The sequence below is a fragment of the Cyprinodon variegatus genome, unplaced genomic scaffold, assembly GCF_000732505.1.
Source record: "Cyprinodon variegatus isolate N-32 unplaced genomic scaffold, C_variegatus-1.0 Scaffold12, whole genome shotgun sequence".
NCBI classification, from domain to species: domain Eukaryota; kingdom Metazoa; phylum Chordata; class Actinopteri; order Cyprinodontiformes; family Cyprinodontidae; genus Cyprinodon; species Cyprinodon variegatus.
In genome coordinates this window covers 2,376,752-2,396,823 of record NW_015150465.1, presented here as the reverse complement: position 1 = coordinate 2,396,823, position 20,072 = coordinate 2,376,752, and the positions used below count along the sequence as shown (strand labels likewise).

At 39.1% G+C, this 20,072-nt stretch overlaps 1 protein-coding gene across 4 annotated transcripts; it reads right to left on the bottom strand.

Moving 5' to 3' along the window:
• Nucleotides 1-199: 199 nt before the first annotated feature.
• Nucleotides 200-19,101, bottom strand: eef2k (eukaryotic elongation factor 2 kinase). Of its 4 annotated transcripts, none has more exons than XM_015381515.1 (20): nucleotides 18,829-19,101; nucleotides 17,682-17,941; nucleotides 17,094-17,153; nucleotides 13,611-13,711; nucleotides 11,017-11,077; nucleotides 10,337-10,374; nucleotides 7,051-7,222; nucleotides 6,798-6,947; nucleotides 6,589-6,721; nucleotides 6,393-6,520; nucleotides 6,028-6,244; nucleotides 5,887-5,948; nucleotides 3,634-3,711; nucleotides 3,387-3,443; nucleotides 3,128-3,190; nucleotides 2,615-2,746; nucleotides 1,798-1,986; nucleotides 1,584-1,708; nucleotides 1,253-1,431; nucleotides 200-725 (listed from the first exon to the last, which is right to left on the bottom strand). In XM_015381515.1, exons 2-20 carry the CDS (start codon nucleotides 17,931-17,933, stop codon nucleotides 616-618), a joined length of 2,307 nt encoding a protein of 768 aa, XP_015237001.1. In that variant the 5' UTR covers nucleotides 17,934-17,941; nucleotides 18,829-19,101; the 3' UTR covers nucleotides 200-615. The 4 variants fall into 4 exon arrangements, with proteins under 4 accessions (XP_015237001.1, XP_015236994.1, XP_015237018.1 ...); XM_015381508.1 differs by having other exon boundaries at nucleotides 6,028-6,247; nucleotides 18,829-19,100; XM_015381532.1 differs by lacking the exon at nucleotides 3,128-3,190 and having other exon boundaries at nucleotides 6,028-6,247; nucleotides 18,829-19,100.
• Between the last annotated feature and the right edge of the window lie 971 nt (nucleotides 19,102-20,072).

Below are 20,072 nucleotides of genomic sequence, written 5' to 3'. Positions count from 1 at the left end.
TATATATATATATATATATATATATATATATAAACTGTCACTGGAGGATGTAACAAAAGTAATTTCTCTCTGGGATTATGAAAGTATTTCTGATTTACACATTTTTACCCCCTAAACATGGAGTGCAATGTGACAAAATCAAAATGTATTTAGCTGCAGACCGGACAGAGACGTAAAAGAATTCAAGACCAATAAAAAGCAAGGCAAACTTTATTTTATACTTTCATACTCTATATCTTTATACATAAGCTCTTCCAACGTTAATTAAATAACATTAGAGGGGAAAATAAGTAAACATTTATCTTTGTTCAGATTCTTCAGACCTTTTTTCTTTTCTTATTTACACAACCATTTTGAATTAAATTATAAAACAAGGGTCCGAGTATTAGCTGAAAAAAAGGAAGACAGGATGATTAGCTTCAGAAAAAAAAGAGGAAAACAAGCAGAGAGAAATCTGATCGTCAATGGCTCAGCAAACACACACACATGAAAACTGCTAACAGCAAAAAGTCTGTCGTAAAAATATGTAAACAATCATTATTCAGGGTAAAATGCTGAACGTGTAAAAATCCATGTGACTCATAAACTGCCCCAGGCTTCAATCGGTCTCCATAACTACTCTTCGACCAGTGCCCAGGCCTCTTCAGCTTTCATGTAGTACTGGTTAGCCAGGCGACCTTTCATGGCTGCAATGGCAGCTTCTGCAGCTTCCGTAAACAGATCCCCTGCATTGAGAGATTAAACGTTAACGGCTGTTAAAACAAACAGACAAATGTTATCATCCATTTCATTTTGCCTATGCAAACTGGTATAAATATAGGATTTAAATGGCTCTTAAGTCTATTACCTGTTTCACTTTCAACATATCCTATTTATATTTTAATCAAATGGTTTAAATTGAGGCTAAATTCAAGAATGGATTGAAAAACTATACCAGATTTTGTCCCATTTGTGTTCGTTATCTGTTCTTGATTTCTTTATGATTTTTTTTTATTGGGTCTCTGAGTATTTATTTTTAATATTCTCTAGCCTACTTTATGTTTTCAGGCAACTGCTTACTGATTCAACAGATCTGGCTAATTAAAATGCACCATACAGCGAGCTTTATTACAGTTACATCATTTTACACAGCGGCCAGTTAGGTTTGGGTAGCCTGAACTTTATAATGTGGGACGTTTGAGTGTAAGGAAAGAAAATAAAATAGAAATCATGAAGGTTTAATGAAAACTTTAAGGTTGAGATGGAAGCGAACCTGCTTTCTGTGGATCTGCGGTGAGGTTGAAGCCTCCCTCTTGGTACATCTCTGCCTCTCTAGCCAGCAGCAAGTACCTCGGCTCGTCCTGCGTGCCGTCAAACTCCCCGCCTTCATCATAGTCCATCATGTTCAGAGCGCTGTCGTACCAGTGGATCGCTTCAGCCCAGTCCTGCTTTCTGTGAATATAAAAGCATAGATATTTAGGGGACCTTTATGAGAGAAAAACTCCAAAGCTAAATCTAATTCTATTATAAATCCACTAGGGTGCAGTAAAATATCAAATCATCTTAGTACTCTAAATATATCTGCTTGCCAACCCTTCACTGACCTGTCAGCAGACAGATTGAATCCAGTATCGAAGGCTCTGGCCACGATGATCATAGAAGATCTGTCTCCAGCCTCAGCAGCCTGCAGCAGATACTTAAATCCCTTCATCCTGTAACCAGCGTTATCCTGCAAACAAACATGCACAGTGGAAAAAGGCTTAAACCAAGTCCCATCAGCTCCCTAGTAAAATAAGGAGCCAAATTAGCAGGTTTTACCTCCACCTCCATGTCTGGAAGGACATGATGAGGCAGCTGGAGGTAACACTTTCCCAAGGCTACTATGGCCTCCAGCTCTCCGCACAGGGCAGCTCTCTCCAGGTGGAAAAAGGCTGAGTCCTGATCCCACTGCTCGTCCTTCTCGCAGAACCGACCCGCTTCGTGGTAGCGGACCATGGCCAGGTGGACCTGGACAAGAGAAATCAGAGGCGTCAAAATAAAAGCAAATTAAATATCAGGTATAATGATTAGCTAATATATCTATGATCTTTCACACGCCCATTTCTCCTCGTGCACGCTTTGTTTAAAAGTTGCTGTTTGCATCGCTCAGACAAGCTTAGTTTCCAAAAGAAGATTAGCATTTTTTTCCACTATGTCAGACTCGGAGCACGTAGGAAGGCCTTACGTAAGCATATCACCAGAATGATTGACAATTTGGAGGACCACTTATTTTGATGATCCACCTGGAAAAAGAACATCCTGCACTATATCCTTAATATAAATAAGTGGTTTATGACACTAAATTTAGCTCACATAGATTTGATTTAGGAATGCTTTGCTTATTTTTTCTTTATAATTAGATTAATAGAACGATAGATAGATCTGAATAAAAATATTAGCTATGTTTGTAAAGTATTAAAGGAGTGCCAGCACTTATTTTTTCCACTTAAAGCACTGGGTATTAGTACTTGATTACAGATTATTCTTCAGTTGGGTCAGAATGCTAAACTGAAATCAAAATGGGACAAAAGCTGCTGGTTTTGGTCGGATCTTTACTAACGTTAAGGTTGAATAAATCTAACGTTTGTGGTCTCACCTTTCCCAGGATGGACTGGCCAATCTTTTTCTGCATCAGAGCGTTAAGGCGCTCCACCTCGGTGGCCACGCAGGAAGAACGGTGGACGTGGGCACGAGATGAATGGAAGAAGGTCCACTTCTCGTCTGTCATCTGATTAGACCCCGCCAACCAAGATCAAACAAAAAAAGAGGCAGTCAATGAATTATGAGCAACTCTTATGGAGAGCAGGGAATAACAAACAGCAGGTTTGAGCTCAGAGCCAAAGAAGCCAAAAAACACACAGAAAGCCATTGTGGCGTCAAGTGTTAAACTAAATGGTGGAGTCAGTCAACTGGAGGTAGATGGTGTTTAGCTTCTGCAAATCATCTAACTGTGATTCATAATATTTATCAACTGTGCTAACAAAAACAACCTAGAAACATCCTGAAGCGTGCATATTGGAGCAGCTGCACAAATCTTTAAAGCTTTGGAAACAGCAAAAGCGCTTAAAAGGAAACAGCTGCTTTACAAAGCCTACATGCAAATAATCACCCCTTCATTGGCTGGACTTTGTGAGTATAAGTTTGCTGAGACTCTTAAAGGAGCCATCTTCCTCTAGTTAGGGGAGGGAAACAGATGAGTAGGAGCCATGTTAATGAAAAGGAGTGGAATGGTTGATTTTAAAAGGAGGGAAAATGTAAAAACATGATAATGAGGGAGGAAATCAAGAAAGGGGTTATTGGATCGTAGCCAGAATGACTTTGATCCAGGGGAGGGGGGGGACCACACAAATGTATTGTAGCTTATTTACCCGTCTGATGCTGTCGTCATCCGACTCAGAGTAAGGTCTGTGGTAGCGGTGATGGGCCTATATGAAGACACACAACATGCATTAATCCACCTGCTGTCAGGGAATGCACCTTTATAATAGGAGTAAAACTCAACTATTTTGTTGTATATCAGATATATCCTACTGGGATATTTACCAACTGGATCATTATAACTGTGGTAATAATAAATTTTAGATAAATTTGGATCTGAGAAGATGAAGTCATTACCCCGTCTATGTGATCATTAGGATCCCCTTCACTCCTCCTCTCGCTGGGGTAGCCGCTGTCTCCGCCGCTCTCAGACTCCTGCAAACAGGAGACAAAATGCTGACACATCTAACAAAAGTATAAAAAAAAGTGTTCAATTAAAAACCAAAATAGAGTCTTAGGATGTAACCCATGGTTTCATAGTTGGTAGAATAACCCATGGATAATTAAACTTCTGACTGTTCAATGAAACACTGTCCTATGTAAAAGTGGTACTGACAAGATCTTAGAACTAATTTCCAACTGAAAATATGACAAAATAAATCAGGATTAGTCCACAGCTATCAGGTCTTGGTACTAATTCTTGATACCCATGGTAAGGTAAGACAAAAATAAGCCAATATTGAAATTAAAACCAGTAAACATTATATTAAACTTGATTTATTTATGATAAATGTCTTCAATTTTCCAACTCGTTCTGCAGTACCTCTGCCACTATGGGGTCACACCTCCCCAATAAAGACTTCTGCTATGCAGTTTTAATCTAGATTTGTGAGAGAAACAGCTGCTCGATCCAAATACCTCAAATTCTAGCTCCTACCTCCTGCTCTTAGCGCCTTTCCCTTCACCTTTCGCAGGGTCAACAGTAAAAACATTATCCAGGGCAGGAAAGGAAGCCAGGACTGCTGTTCTGAATCCAGACAGCCTTCAGCCTTATAGATCTCATTACTCGGTGGACACATACAAATATGACGATGGTCAAATTGGGACACAGCCTACTGGAAAAGAACTACAAAAACAAAAGTTACACAAATTTAGCAAATGGATGAAGCTCTCCAATTTAAACCTAAAACATATGATGAGACATTAGCATGTGTCTCACAAAGTATGTGTCGTGAAATTAATGTATTTTGTTAAACTCCACATGCTAGGCTGTGCCCATACATTCTGTAACGCAAAGGATTGTGGGAAACCATATAGCTATCAGGGGAAGCTAAGGACGTCCGAGAGTCATTATGCAAACTGTATGGGCACTAGGAAGCATCCTGCTTCCTCCTCCTTGCTCTTTCTTTACTTCCACACTGGAAAAAATTGAAATCTAAATGAGTCATTTTTTCCTAAAATAACTACATTTGCTCTTGGATTAAGGAGGTAAAAGAGACATTTTGCCAATGGAACAAGACAATTTACTCTTAAAATAAGAAAACACAATTGCATTGTCTTATTTCAAGTGCATTTTATCCAAATATCTTATTTTAAGAGTAAAAATACTCATTCCATATGCAAATTATCTTATTTACCTACTCAAATTAAGTGTAAATACACTTAATTTAACAATTTTTTACTTATTTCTATATCGTTTTCCAGTGCAGCACTATTTGGATAACACTTACTGTGGCGACTTTGGATGCACTTCCGCCATAGCTTAGGTGCCTTTACCAATTTGAGGTACTTGGATTGAGCCAGAGTCTCACCTCCCATTTTGGTAACTTTTAATAGTATCTGATGCTCCCATTTTCCAATAAAACATACATATTATCAGATGGGTGTTTGGTTTCTCTCACTGTAGAGTAATAATGGCAACTGATCCCCAAAATTTTTTGAAACCCAATTAGAAATGTGTCTATGTGCATCTTTTTTTCCCTCCTATTTTCCATGGACACAAAAAGTAAAGAGCAACAAACCTCTGAACAAACAAGAAATATCTTTCAGAAGCTTAAACAGACCATATGGCAAAAACAATGGGTTGTTGTTTCAGAGCACTGTTACAGAAAAGGTCTGTTTTCACGAGCTGCACTTGTGAGCAGATGCATTGTTGAACAGGCCTCAGCTGCCGTCAGCACGTCGAGCCTTTCCAAAAAAAACAGCTTTGGACCCATGCAAAGCCTCCTCATCTAGGGGGCCTAACTGCTGTTTGTTAGCCGGGCTGCACACAAGCAAAATGTCTGCTGGGTGGCAGGAGGCTGAACACCCATAATCCTCCATGTGTGGGAAAAGTGGTTTGAACAGAGACGAACAGTAAAAACCCTCAGTAGATGGTTCAACATGATAATACAGAGGACTTAAAGTGCCACTATATAATATGCCATTCATTCATTAAATTCTAAGTAATTACGTTGTTTTTCAAGAATTTGAAATGCTTTTTAAATGCAAAATAAATCAATACGCATTTTTTTTTTCTTATCTAACTCCTACTATCTAACTAGCTACACTTTCATATGCGAGGAGTTTGCAGCTAATTTTTCTAGTTCTGCTCACTTAGTCATTACTCACCCTGTGATCAGCTGTGTTATTGTTCAGCCTGTCGTGTTCATACATTCCAGAGAGCGACAGGCCTGGAAAATACAGTAAAATGTCAGAACTGGAATAGTCCTATTGGATTATATGCAGAATAATAAAGTTTTAGGAACGTACCAGAGGGGGATCTGCCCATGGATCCAGGAGCCACTACAGGAGAAAAGGGGAGGGTGAGAGGCGAGCAGGGGATAGAGTCCACGTCGCTCGCGCTCTCGTCAGCGGATGAGGGATCAGACAAGCGGGACAAAAGGGGAGGGACCCGGCTTGCAGACCAGGTGCGGACACGTGGCGAGCCGCAGACCTCTTCACAGCCTCTTAGCACCGTCTTGGCTGACTTCTGGAAAAATGCAAGAAAGAACTTAGAGGAGGGATGTGCGGGTGGATATTCCAGACTGTTCAGGATCCCTCTAGAAATCTCTGGTTAATCTAACCAGCTGCTACCTTCAGGAAGCTTACCAGTAGTAATAAATTAGTAAAATTACCAGAAGTTTGTTGGTACAGTCCAGCTGGGACGACTCCGGCTCGGAAAGGTCGAAAGGCGTCAGGCCCATGCTCTTGCAGATCTTGTTGCACAGGTGGGAATGGAAGAACAGAGCCATGCCTCGCACACCTGGAACGCCGATGTCGTCAGACTGAGGAATTTCTGTGGCCATTAAGGAGTAAAGAGAAGAAACGTACCGAGATTCCCATCTCCGAAATCTGTTCCCTTCTCTGTGTGGATCTGAGGGTCCGTGTAAAGATCTCCGACTCCCTGGATGTCCACCACGATCAGCTGGTGGCCGGAGCGCTCAAAGGTGAAGTGACTGAAGGCCTGATGGAGGAAAGGGTGAGATTATAGAGGGCTGCAGGCCAGGGGCGTCTCCTCACTGAGATGTAACATCCCTCACCTGTGGAGTCAGCCGGATGTTGTCGTCCCTCACGAAACCAGAGTTGGAGTTGTACTTGATGTACTTTCCCTCAATGTAATGCTCCAGGTGGAAGACAGGCTTTCCCGGCCTGTTTGTCATCTCCACCACACACATCTGCATGATGTCCACCTAAGCATTGCATAACACATTTTCTGTCAGGCTACAACTTATTACTTCTACTCTCATAATACATATTAGTATGGTGCATTAAAGTGAATGTTTTTCCTTCTACCTGTTTGGGAGGTCTGTGCCGGTTGTACTCCTCTCCCCAGAGTTTGGCCTCCATCTGCAGCCGGACGTCTTCAAAGTAAACCTCTCTGTCCACGGTCTCCATGTAGCGCTTGGCCACATAGTTTGACGCTGACTTCCAGTTGCTGCTGTGTGAGAAGTTTGACAACTTCTTGCTGGAAGGAAACAAGGCAGCAGGATGTATGTCAAGAAATGTATAATAATCCCCATACAAATAAATACAGTTTTATAAAGATCTTTATCAAAAATCTAAAAAGTAGAACAATAAATTACGGGACGAGCTGAAAGTGTTCTGTTAACAGAGGAAACTGCTTTAAACTCAAGCATTAAAGGTTCGCTACAAGAAAAACAGGCTGGATATGGCAGTTTGGTCTGTTAGAGAGGAACATGCATGGTCTTGTAAGGCCACAGGGGGAATTTTTCACTTATTAAAAGGTAAACAGTTTATATTTCCAACTTAATGAGGATTAAATGGGGAAATACAACTATTATCATTTTTTGTGTATTGGGGTCCAAGCTTTGCAAAGCTTAAGAAACATGATACCGTGTAAATCACGCTTTTTTAAAAAACCTGTAGGTATGGAATCATTTGGTGATTCTGTTTGAGATAAGCCACGCTCACTTAGGCTTTTTCATTAATATGCAAATGCTCAATTAACATTTTACCAATGGCTTAAATGCCTGAATAGGGCAAGAGATATGTATGTAAGTTTCAGGTTGATTTGACTGCAGATGGTTTTTTTCAAAGAGGAAATTTGTGTGCAAACAAATTTTATTTTTGGTTAAACAACCGAAAACCTTTTGGGTTCAAATTTTAGTTATTGTAAGAAATATTCAAATTTGATGCATATCTACACTGTAACATTAAACCATTTTTGTGCCACAAACCGGTTTAATGCAGACACCCTTTTAATTGACTGATCTTTAGATGACTCTGTCGATATAGAAACGTTTAAAATGCCTGTCAAAGAAGACACCACAAAAACAAAGTCCAGCCTATTAACTACTCATGATAGCAGTGAGTCACTGGGAGACTTGAGCTTATTTTGCTGCAACCAGGTAGGGGTTTGAAGCTGGAGGTGAGGTGTCATGGCCGACCTACGTCAAGAGTGAGTCCAAGATGGATTTAATGGGAGAATCCCTTCATTTTTCAAAATAAAACACCATTTAGACTTGGAAAACAAATCGGTTATTTATGCTTTTCGTGCGACCAGGTACCAAATGACACAAGGAGTCATTGAGGATCACAGTTTTCTGAGAAAAAATGTATCATTAAGCTGATAAAGTTCAGCAATTTGGTAAAGATCCAACACCTCGGGGCGCTGCTGTCTGTCTATTTTTATTGTTCAAAACTCCCTAAAGAATTTGGTTGAGAAGGTATTCTGTTGATCCTACAACAGTCTTAGTGATAAAAACAGTTGATGTTAGCTTGGTCACAACTAGGGCTGAAACAATTAATCGGATTAATCTTGATTATTAAAATAATTGTCAAATAATTTAATGATCTATTAATGGTTAACAGGAGTATAGAGACTGTAAAACATGCCTTTAGCTGAAATAGCACTTAGAGCATAATTATATTAAAATTGTAAAAAAAAATAATCAATATTTGGGGAATGCAGGTGGCCCAGTGGTTAGTACGGAGACCTTAGTTCTCCGACCCGGGTTCAAATCAGAGTTGTGGTCCTTTGCTGCATGTCTCCCCCCCTCTCTCATATCCCCATTCCGGGCAGCCTACTCTCGAAAAAATTAGCCACTAGTGCCGTAAAAAAAATAAATAAATAAAAGATGTGTAAACATTTTGTATTTAAGCTAAAAAAAAAATACTTTTTCATTTGTCAATATGTTCAATCCAGAACTCCTCAAGTGGAAACATTTCAGTGTTACCTGGTTTAATTTTGGTTATCCGGTTATTAATCCATTAATTGAAAAATGAATCAATAGATTAACTGTTTGCAAAATAAGCGTTACCGGTAGTTGCAGCCCTAGTCACAACCCCAGGTTCAGGAATAATGCTGCACTCAGAGAAACATTAGACCGTTCTAGCCAACCAATCCTAACGCCCTAATGTTACAACCATAACTATGTCAGAAAAGCTGTTCTATGTGGTATTCTGACTTCCGATCCATTGATAGATTAGCTGAGCATTTTATCCCACATAGCATTTTAGCTACTTAGATAATCTTTAAAATCCACAGTCATTTTCCTTCATTCTTACCATGCGCCCACTTAAATCTCCACGTTTGCCTTTTTCTCGATGTGAAATGTGTCTGGGCATGGGGTTCTGCTTTTATATCAGATTCTGTTTCAGTTTTAAGCAATAAACAGGCAGAATACAGCATAGACTTATGGCAAATTCAGAAATTTGATCAGAGCGTTTAAAAAAAAAACCCTCATAAATCACTTAAGTGCTCCAGTTCAAGGATACAGTATAGGGCCTAAACTATATATGCCTTAAATTGGGTAATTTAATTAGTGCTAGTATGGGGAAATCGTTAGGTCTAATAACTTTTCCCAAACATAATATCTGCAGCAGCTGTTAAATAGCGTATGAATCTGTTTACATATAATTTATTAAATACTGTTGGTAATTACTAATGACCGCTTTGACCTGAAGGTTTAGAAAAAAAGGTGTGAAAAATGGTTTTACTGGAAAAATACATCAATATTTTAGAATATCCTTAAATTGTCTCCATTTTATTTCTTCAAATTCCTTAAATTATGGTTAATGCCTGCTTCCCAGTTATAATAAATCATTGTTAATGTCGTCCCTTTTGGAGTCCTCTCAGCTGTAGACTTCAGGCACTGAAACTAAGATGCTTAATGCCCCCATAAATGGATGTTCAAAGCAGTACAAACATTTATAGGAGGCAACAAAAAAATATTAAGACCCTTTCAAAGACTCATTGAGCTGATTTGGGGGGAAACAGACAGGACGGCGAGCCACCAGGCTTACTGAGGACGGCACGAATCCATTTAATAACCTCTAGCGGCTCTAGTTTAATATTGTTATCTAGGAAAATAAACATATAATGGCTTGGAATTTACTCAAACCACAAACATCTGGGGGGTCAATGTTATGAGACTGCAGCCACAAATAAACAATATTCTATCTTTAGTGCTGCGATCTAAAAATACAGTGTCCATCAGCTGCAGTCCCCACGACAGAGAATATGGGTCAGCGTCTATTAATCTTTAGTTTATGTTGTCTCTAAATCCCCAAAAGAAGCTAAATGAGAAGATGAATGCGGAGAAATGTTTTAACTCACGCTCTGAAGCACTCCCTCATGGCTCCTTTCCCGAAGGGCTGTAAGAAACCAGGAAACCAGACAGAGAATTAACTTTACTGTACGGTAACTTATATTTTTCCTTTTATTAAACATGACACCAAAGCCCCATCCAACCACTAAAGAAGGGGAGGAACATACATCCCTTATGGATTTTGATCAGTCTGGATTTGTAATAATTAGGCCCTAAACTACTGGGCAAGTTATATTTCAGCCTTATTACTAATAAAGCATGATTGTGTTACTCTACCTTATGCAGAACTTGATCTATCATTAACAAATCATAAAAATATGCTTCCTGATGTCACTTTGTCAAATAAAATAAAAAAAGTCACATTTTCAAAGATTATTAAGCTGATATTAAACACTTTTAACCAAGCACATTTGTATGTATAGATAGATTTTTTTTAATATTCTGACAATATTCTAATATTAATTTTGTTTTAAGTAGCCAGAAGCTGAAATTCTCATAAATAACATCCAGTTTAAGACTTTTACTTAGCTAATTTACTTTAATTTTATTCTTATTCATTGTGTATTGCTGCCCATCTTTTATGAAACAGATAGGAAATTAATATTAGGCCTTCATGGAACTCATTTGGACATTTTTGCCAACCCATTATGATCCCTTAATGCTCCCATAATGACTTTAGTTAAAATACCTGTGCCGCCATCTTGATGTGGATCTGGTCTTGAGCCCATTCCCCTGTGACAGCGCTGTACCTGTGAAGAAATAAAACAAAAAAGCCTTTAAAAAAATTATATTACTAAGTATATCAACTGAAGCCTCCAATGACTCAGGTGGTCATAGGTTTGTAAATGACAGGAAGTAAAATAAGAGAACAATCATTTTGCAAACAGTGTTTTTTATAGTTACAGATCATTTAGACATCTAAATGTCAAATGCATAAATAATAACCTCATATAACATATAAATAATAATCTGATAACCTGAGGATTATCGTCATATAAAAATATGTCCGGCCTATTCTGGTTGTTACTCAGTTGATGGTTAATGGCTTGTTTCATGTGTTGGACCCACTTAAGTTCACTAAACACAACCCACATTAGCAAAAAGCTACAATACAATACCAAAAAAAGTCTACTACGAAAGAAATGGACTCTAAAATCACTTCACACAGACAGAGGAGAAACTCACATCCTTTACAACATAAAGTCAAATAATATTAAGGATTCCATTTAACTCAACCCACAATGGGTCCCTGTATAAAAAGAAGAAAAGCATCCCCTCGGCATGATGCTGCCACCACCATACCACACCATTAACAACCCACAGGGCTTCCTCTTTGGTTTTGCACACAGATGTTTAGCTGTTAATAATTCAAATCTTGCAATAATGACATATTTTTAAAGTTGCTGCTCCAATGTAGAAACTGAAACATTCCTTGCTGTCACTCGTTAAAAGGAGGCATTTGATGCTTTGCCATGTCACAGCGTAAGCCGAGCATCTGCTGCTCTGTTATGCGGCTGGGCAACTGAACCCTGTGACCCTCAATCTGCAAGTGAGGAAATAAAATATCTTTTTTTTCTTTCACCACCTGTTACTTAATATCAGCATGGGTTCACTTTTCCTTTCTCACTCTCACTGCTTCCCTTCTTCCATAGCAGAGGCTTGGATTAAAAGGACTCGGGTTCATTTGTGTTTGCCAAGTGCAGAACTTTGTCCACAGCTCATTATCCATTCTTATCAGGAAGCCACATGATTCATCTGGTAGGTAAAAGAGGAACAGAATGAAACAAGGAGGTTCTGTTCTTAAGGAAAGGTCATCCTGACTGCTTTCATACTGACTTTAGCTGGGAGTAAGGGGAGGTAAATCAGTGATAGAAATATCAATGAGGGTCTGTTTATCTGAATCAGCAGGGAGTGTGCAGCGAGGTATTAAACCCTGTAGGATAGGCAGCCCTTAGAGCTGCTGCTAAGAGGATGCATTCCTCTCGCTTAAATGAGGGAAATAACATACGGTAATAACAACTCATTTTCAAGTCTGTTTGCTGTGACATTTCAGGCCTGGGAACACAGCGTACCACTGTAGCCAGGGTGCAGGAAGGTTGAAGTTACAGGCATGTAAAATTAGAACAGAGAGAGAGAGAATGCACATCAGGGCAAATCCCAGCCTCGGACGTCCTTACTCACCCCTGCTGCTTTTTGCACACACCCACACCCCTGTTGTTGTGTTCATGCCACTGTAGCTTACATAGTTTAAGGAGGGTGTGTGTTTGTTTATATTAGCAGCCAAGTTGGCCTTCAATATCTTAGTACCGCGCCCAAATGTAAGATGATAATTCTCTAAAAAAAAACACTTAAGGGTTTTGCTTAATGTTCAACTTTGAGGGCGTGGAGATGTTTGTCAATATGCCAACGTCTAACCCAGCGACGTGTGAAGCATCCGGCTGCAAGCCAATCTGACCGCGCTGACTCCGCTGCTCTTTGTAAACAAATCACCGAATGACAGCACGGTCATTTTATTGACTATTTTAGGTGATGAGGTGGGGTTAGCTTTAGTGTTTACACCTTGACCCAAGTTCAGATGTCATGTTTTCATGTAAACAGAAGTGTTACAAAAGTGTTTGGAGTTGCAGGAAAACAGGAATGCATTTAGATGAATACGGCTACAAGCTTCTGGTACCTTAAGAAGGCTGGAAAAGCTTTACTGATCACTCTGCACAACCCATGCAGCAACATACGCATGTCACTGCCTCCACGTTTTACCATACTCGCTGTATGATTATGCAACAGACATGATTAGCTCATACTTTGTAGAACCTTCTGATGCAATTAAGGCTGCATGTTGTTGTTTTTTTTTTTTTGGAGGAAGTGTCTCTTTTAGCTTCATACATTGTTGTGAAATATTTAAAAGAAATAGATCAAGCATTCACACAGTATTGATTGTCTTATCTGAGCAGAGCAGCTTACTCCTACATAATTATACAGAGAGGGAATTACACAGAATTCAATAATGAGGTCTATCTATCCTGGATTTATTCTACATCATTCAAAATGAATCTAATCAAAAATTATTTACTTGTCTGTACCACTTTGCAACATAACGTCACATATAAGGTATAGTCTGTACTTAAAAAATGAGAAGAATGTGGTTTTAATGTTTTTGCATGGGACTGCATTCACCGTCTAGCTGCACATAATGGTTTATTAGCAAGAGCAGATGTTATAGCAAAAAAAAACAACATTAAAACAATAGTAGGAAGGTCTGAATTAATGCTTTGTTATTCTCACCTGTAACGAATGCAGGGTTCAGTCTCAATCTCCTCCAGGTGAAACTGCGCCCAGGGGTCAGGCATGGCTCGGGCTTTCTCAATCGCCTTTATCCACGCCGCCTGTCACAGAAGAAGATGTGCGTCATCTTATCTGGTATCTGAATTGTTAATCCTAAAAGACAAAAACCTGTTTTTCCAAACATGTAATGAAGCGGTTCCTCTTAAAACGACCCAATTTGCACAACAAAGGTTATTCTTGGCCTGCTTCGTCTCCCCTCCACCCCCAAAACACAGCTTCTGGTTTGATGTTTTTGCTGAAATACAGCTGCTGCCCAGTTCTTGGCAGACCTTGAAGATGAGGACACAGGCCTAATATAAATGATTAGAATGAGGAAATGATGAAGTTAAAACACCTATCTTTCCTAATATATTCATAACTTTTGTAGATTAAAGTTTGTTGTTAGTACAGGTCCTCTTCCATCCTTTTTCTGACTACTTGTTTTCTAATGTTTTATTATTTCTCTAACTATTATACACAGGTTTAGCTATTGAAGAGTCGCTTAGATGTTCACCAAATTGAAATTTCTGTTTATGCTGCTGAAAAAGCCAACAAGTAGTTATCATATTTAAACCACAGGCTGATAAATAGCAGGTTGTTAACTGAGCAGGTTTTGGGTGATTATTATGCAAACCATTGCAATAAATTTAAGGAATTTTAATTAAATCTGATTAAAAATGAAAAAGAATATGGGATAATTTGCAGGTCTATCTAAATAAAGAGAGATCCTTAAAGCTTTTTAAGACTCAACTTAAAAAACAAAACATACACTGTCTTAGCAGAGACCATAAATCAATTGACACAAGTGATTTAAATGAGTTAGCACATAGGGGGAGGTGGGAGCCATTCTGCACGTCCCCCTCGTGTCCCACTTCTCACTGTTTAGCAGACGTGTTCAGTTTTAGAGTGACGGATTTAGGCTCATGTGATCAAATGCAGGGGCATCATTTTACCACGACTACGTCAGGCGGAGTGTTAAATACACAACAGACGGGGGGACCACCTGAGTATGAGGCTATGATATGGTTACACTGCCATTCAAACGTATCCAAACATCTCAAGTTTCTGCACATGTTGTCACATTGCCATCATAAAATTAAATGTAGATCTTTAAGAGGTTTTTATTTTAATAAATTGACACTAGTGCAATTTTTTTTCCAAGTTAAAAATCTGAAAATATGACACCTCTAAATACAATCCAACGCAACAAAGGCGTGGAGAGGTTTAAAGGGTTAAGTTATACGCCAATATCTGAACCTTAGGGAAGTGTCACTAAGTTCTGTTCAACCCTGCAATTAATCTACAATCTAATCGGCAATCTGTTGACATGGCAACTGGTATCTAACAAATATAGCCTTTTTTTTTTTAGAACTTATGGGAAAAAAATTTTTTTAGCGGCATAAACTGAAATTTTAATTTTAGAATGTCCACACTTAATGCATGCTCAATGTTACCTCTGGGCGGGAATACTGGAATGCACCTCATTTTAAATACACTAGAAGGTTTTAAAGATTAACCATTTTAGCCAATTATTTTCAGAAAAACTGGTATAAAACTTGTCAAAAAAAGGCAACTTTTTTCCTTACAGTGTTTTATTGTCATTAAACTGTCATAAGTACAGAGCAAGGAAATGAACTCTCTGCATTTAACCAATCCCCTTGCGGAGCAGTGGGCTGCCATTGTGCCACACCCGGGAAGGAGTGTGAGGGTTAAGGGACCCAGAGTGGCAGTCCTTGGGAGTGGGGCCTGATCACAGAACCTCCAGATTCCAAAGGGAGACACTAGCGACACTGGCAGCTCATTCCCTCAAGCTGGGATACGAACCCAGACTTCCTGTTTGCAGGACAGTTGACTTATCACTTGAGCTAGCCAGCAACCAAGAACTACAAAATAGTAATCTTGGTTGTGGAACAACACCTATAAATGCAACTTTTTTTTTACATAAAACTTTAAATGATAAATGGCCTGTTCTCGTATAGTTCTTTATCCAGTTAGAGCACTCTAAAGCTGGGGTTTTCAAAGTTTTCCAGGCCAAGGACCCTAAAAACTGATGGCCAGATGGAGCGGGGAACCACTAATTATATATATATTGCATGAAATTGTGTTATATCAAACTGGTCCTATAGTCACTTTATTACAGATGGAGTCATGTAACGAAAGTAATTTCTTCCTGGGATTATTAAAGTATTTCTGATTCTGATTCCTGGTTGATGGGACAGGTGTTGTGAATGAAACGGTGCCAAGCTTGAAAGAGCTCCTGTGTGTCGCTGAATGTGAGCATTGATGACTGAAAGACATCTTCTGCCTCCATTTATCTGTTTACTACAGTGTGTTGAATTCATCTTATTGTGTATTTAAAGAAATTTCAACTAGCGGACCCCCATGCAGTACCTCCGAGGACCTCCAAGGGGTTGCGGGCCCCTTGGGGCACACACAACATTTATTGTTACTGCCATCAGGAGCAGCTATACTGTTTAAGTTCATTTCATAGATTCAATTTTCAATTAATATGTTACAAATAATGTTGAAAATGAACATTCTGAACCTTCTGTACATATTTAAGGGTGGAACCAAAGTTTACTATCTTGTTTAGGTAGGATCAATATTTCAGTTACACGTTAAATTCTATAGAGGGAAACATGCTCTATTTTTCCCTGTCCGTGATGCTTACAGTGAAGACTTTTTCTGAACGTCAATGAAGAAGGTGGTGCTACAATACGTATTTTTAATAAACCCCTTCAATCTAATGCAGCCATCAAGCCTAAACAATTGTTGCTTTTGATGGCAGTAACATTTAATCATTCATCCTGTAGCTGCTTTTTAGCCACAAAAATAAAACATTTTATTAGCAATTTATCATTTTCCTCATTCTAAAAAGCAAAAATTGATTCAAAACTAAAGTTGTGATATGATTAAATGTAAAAAACTTGAAGGGGTGTGAATATTTTTCAAGGTACTGTATATACAGAAAAAATGAAAATGTACATTACATTTCTAACATCAATTTTACAACATAGTTTAAAAGAAAAACAATGGTGAAAATGAAAAGAATTGTAAAATAAAAAAGGAAGATGTGAGGTACCATTTGTAATTAAACAAGCATCAATCAGCATGATGGGAAAAATTATGAAAAGTGACAACGAAGAAGTGTGGAAGCCCCTTTCTGCCACTCTCATGAAAAAAAAAGCACATCTCATAATTTTGACTTATCTATCTCTGATTTAGATAATAGTGTCTCCTAATTATGAGGTATTATCTCTTAATTATAAGAAATCTTTTTTTTTTTCATCAAAGAGTGGCAGCAACGGGCTTCCGTAAAGAAGAACACACCAAGCAGGGAAGAGGATTGCGAATTACAGAGTAGGAAAAGGAGAACGGAGGAATGAATGGTCGACGGCAGGGAGGGGAGGAAAGTAAAGTGTAACTTGAAACCCTTAAACATACCCGTGCGTTCTCAGACATTACAGTGTACGATCGATGCTCTGCTTCGGTTTCTGTTTCATGCTATTTAGAGAAGGTAAAGAAAACGAATGGAGCCCATTAATCATTTTCTTTTTCAAACAGGCTTATTGCAAACATCATTAAGAAGCAAGAAGATATCAAAACAAACAAACGGCCATTCAACCTAACAACAGCTGACTGGTGGGGCAGTCTCTCTTATAAGCTGCAGTGTGCACTGAATAATGGCTTTATGTGTGCAGCCTTGCTGCTGATCTGTAGGGAGTCAGGCTGAGCAGGACTAGGCGTGTTTACATGCTCACAAGAGCTGAAACCAACCCTCTGGTACTTCCTGTTCTTTTTAGAACAAGTACATTTAAAGATGAGTGGCCAGCTTCCACTGCAGTCATAAGATATACAGCACGTGCACTACAAATACCACGCATAGTGATGTGTTTGTGCAGACGTGCATGGATCATCTGTCCTTATAAGGAAATTACTCATAGAGGAAAGCAAATAAGAGAACTGTTTATACTTCATGCAGAATAATTATCTAATTTCAATATTTACTGACACGTCTTCCTAACAGCTCACCCTGTATAGAAAGTTGGTCTTTGGAAGTGAGTTTGACAGCTGCCGGTTGTAAGCAAAGTCTTTCAGGTAGTTGCCGGATTCTTTAGCAGATTCACCCAAGATGGGTGAGATGAAGTTTTCTTCGTCATCATCGTCCTCGCTGGCGTTGGCGTCGCTGAGGGACGAAGCCCGCTGTTTGAAGCCGTTTCTCTGGGAAGAGGGTCTCTGGGCGCTGCCCTCCTCCTCCATGCTGAACATCAGTTCGTCATCCATGATGGGTGCTGTTGTTTTTGAACAGAGAGGACATCAGAGAGTGAAAAATATCACATCTAACGTGACCTTCACTGCCCTTTGTACCCAAAGAGAAAAGGTCTGATGTATTATTAGCATGCTGCAGAATTCATATTTGCATGCTGCAGAATTTCCCTGGCCTTTTCCTCATATTGTTCAAGCATGAATGGATTTTTTATTCAGGTTTTATCTAATGATTGTGATATTTTTCATTAAAGTAATGTATTAAAATTAACAGTTGGTCATTTTGAATCTGACAAAAAAATAAATAAATAATAATAATAATAATAAAGAAAAAAAAGTCAGATTATCTCATTTTATCCATCAGATTATATGTACTTTGAACTGGAACAGATTTTTGTGAAACCTGTGCATTAAAAATATGCTGATGCGTTCACACACCAACAACAGTGGGAATTCTCACGTTTTTGAAACTTCAATAAATAAAGAAAAACAGATTTTTCAGCATTTCAACAAAAATATTCCAGATCAACGTCGATCAAGTAAAAATATCATACAAACGATCTTTGTAAGCTTTGATCGGTGCATCTTTAACAGGCAGCCATCTTAATATAAGAGCAAAACAACACTTGATCATGGCTGCAGAATCCCGCATGTTATGCATATGTGAGGATGTCCGGCTGCATGTTTACAAATGATTAACTACAATGAGAATAAACACGCATCATCACTGGCATTCATATTCCTGCAAATGCATCCAGATTGTTTTGATCAAATCAATGGTTAACAATGCAGACTCAATGACATCTCTAATAATGCAGCATACAGCCTATAATAGGAAGCTAAAAGCGTTTTTTAGTACTAATATTTTCACTGTTAATTTCATCCTTAATGAATACTTAAAAAAAAAACATACCTTCAAAAATTGTAGCACATACACCTTTTCAATGGTCTATTCTGAGCGACAGGGGCAGTTTATCCGGTTTCTTCCTTCCACAAAGCTTTTAGTTAGCAAATAGATGCAGTAAATCGCATGAGCAGCGGTTTATAATCTCCTCCCATAACAACGCGAGAGTTTACAAATTCTCCACTTAAGCCTGAAGGTCCGAGGACGTGTTTGGCAATCAAGTGTTGTTCCAGTACAGATCTGCTACGATGACAGTCCACCACCACGATGGTGATCCACTGCACGTATCACCACACCATAATGTTCCTCTCTGTGGCCACGCCCCCCTGCGTCCTTGCCGCGTTGGCGTGCTGTCGGAATTATGAGCACTGTCAGGATAGGAGCAGGATTTACGAGAGTAAACCCGATCTCACACACACATTAGGCGCGTAAACTGGACACGTTCAGTCACGCGCGGATGTATACATCAGACTTGGAGTAAGGAAGGAGAAAATTATAGCTTTTAGGAGGCGAAGACAAAATGTTCCAGTGCAAGTAAACTGCCAGCCTCGTGACAAAGAGGGAGCGTGGCCATGTAGTAACTTTCCAATGCTCAACACATGTTGGTTATTTATGGTGCAGGATAGGTGTAGCTGAGCGTATAATCATGGCTGATAGACCAACATAATTTGGAAAACGGATAATTTAACACGGCTGATGCGTATTTAAAAAACCGCAGAAGTTGTTAAACTTTAAGTGATTCGTAAAGACATCAAATAAGCATAATAGGCAACTTTACTGCTCAAAAAAATTAAAGGAACACCTTGAAAACACAGCAGATCTCAATTGGGCAACAAATCATGCTGTTCGTTTAAACTGATATGGACTGGGTGATGTGTTAGGAACAAAAGGATGCCACATCATTTGATGGAAATGAAAATGATCAACCTACAAAGGGCTGAATTCAAGGACACCCCAAAATTTACAGTGAAAAAATTATGCTGCCATTTTGCCATCAGTCCATTTTGCTGAAATTTCATTGCAGCAACTCAAAATAGTATTCAGTAATTTGTATGGCCCCCACGTGCGTCTATGCATGCCTGGCAACGTCAGGCATGCTCCCAATGAGACAACTGGGGTATCTCCTCCCTGATCTGGACAAGGGCATCACTGAGCTCCTGGACAGTCTGAGGTGCAACCTGGGGGCGTCAGATGGATCAAAACGTAATGTCCCACAGGTGTTCTATTGGATTTAGGTCAGGCGATCATGGGGA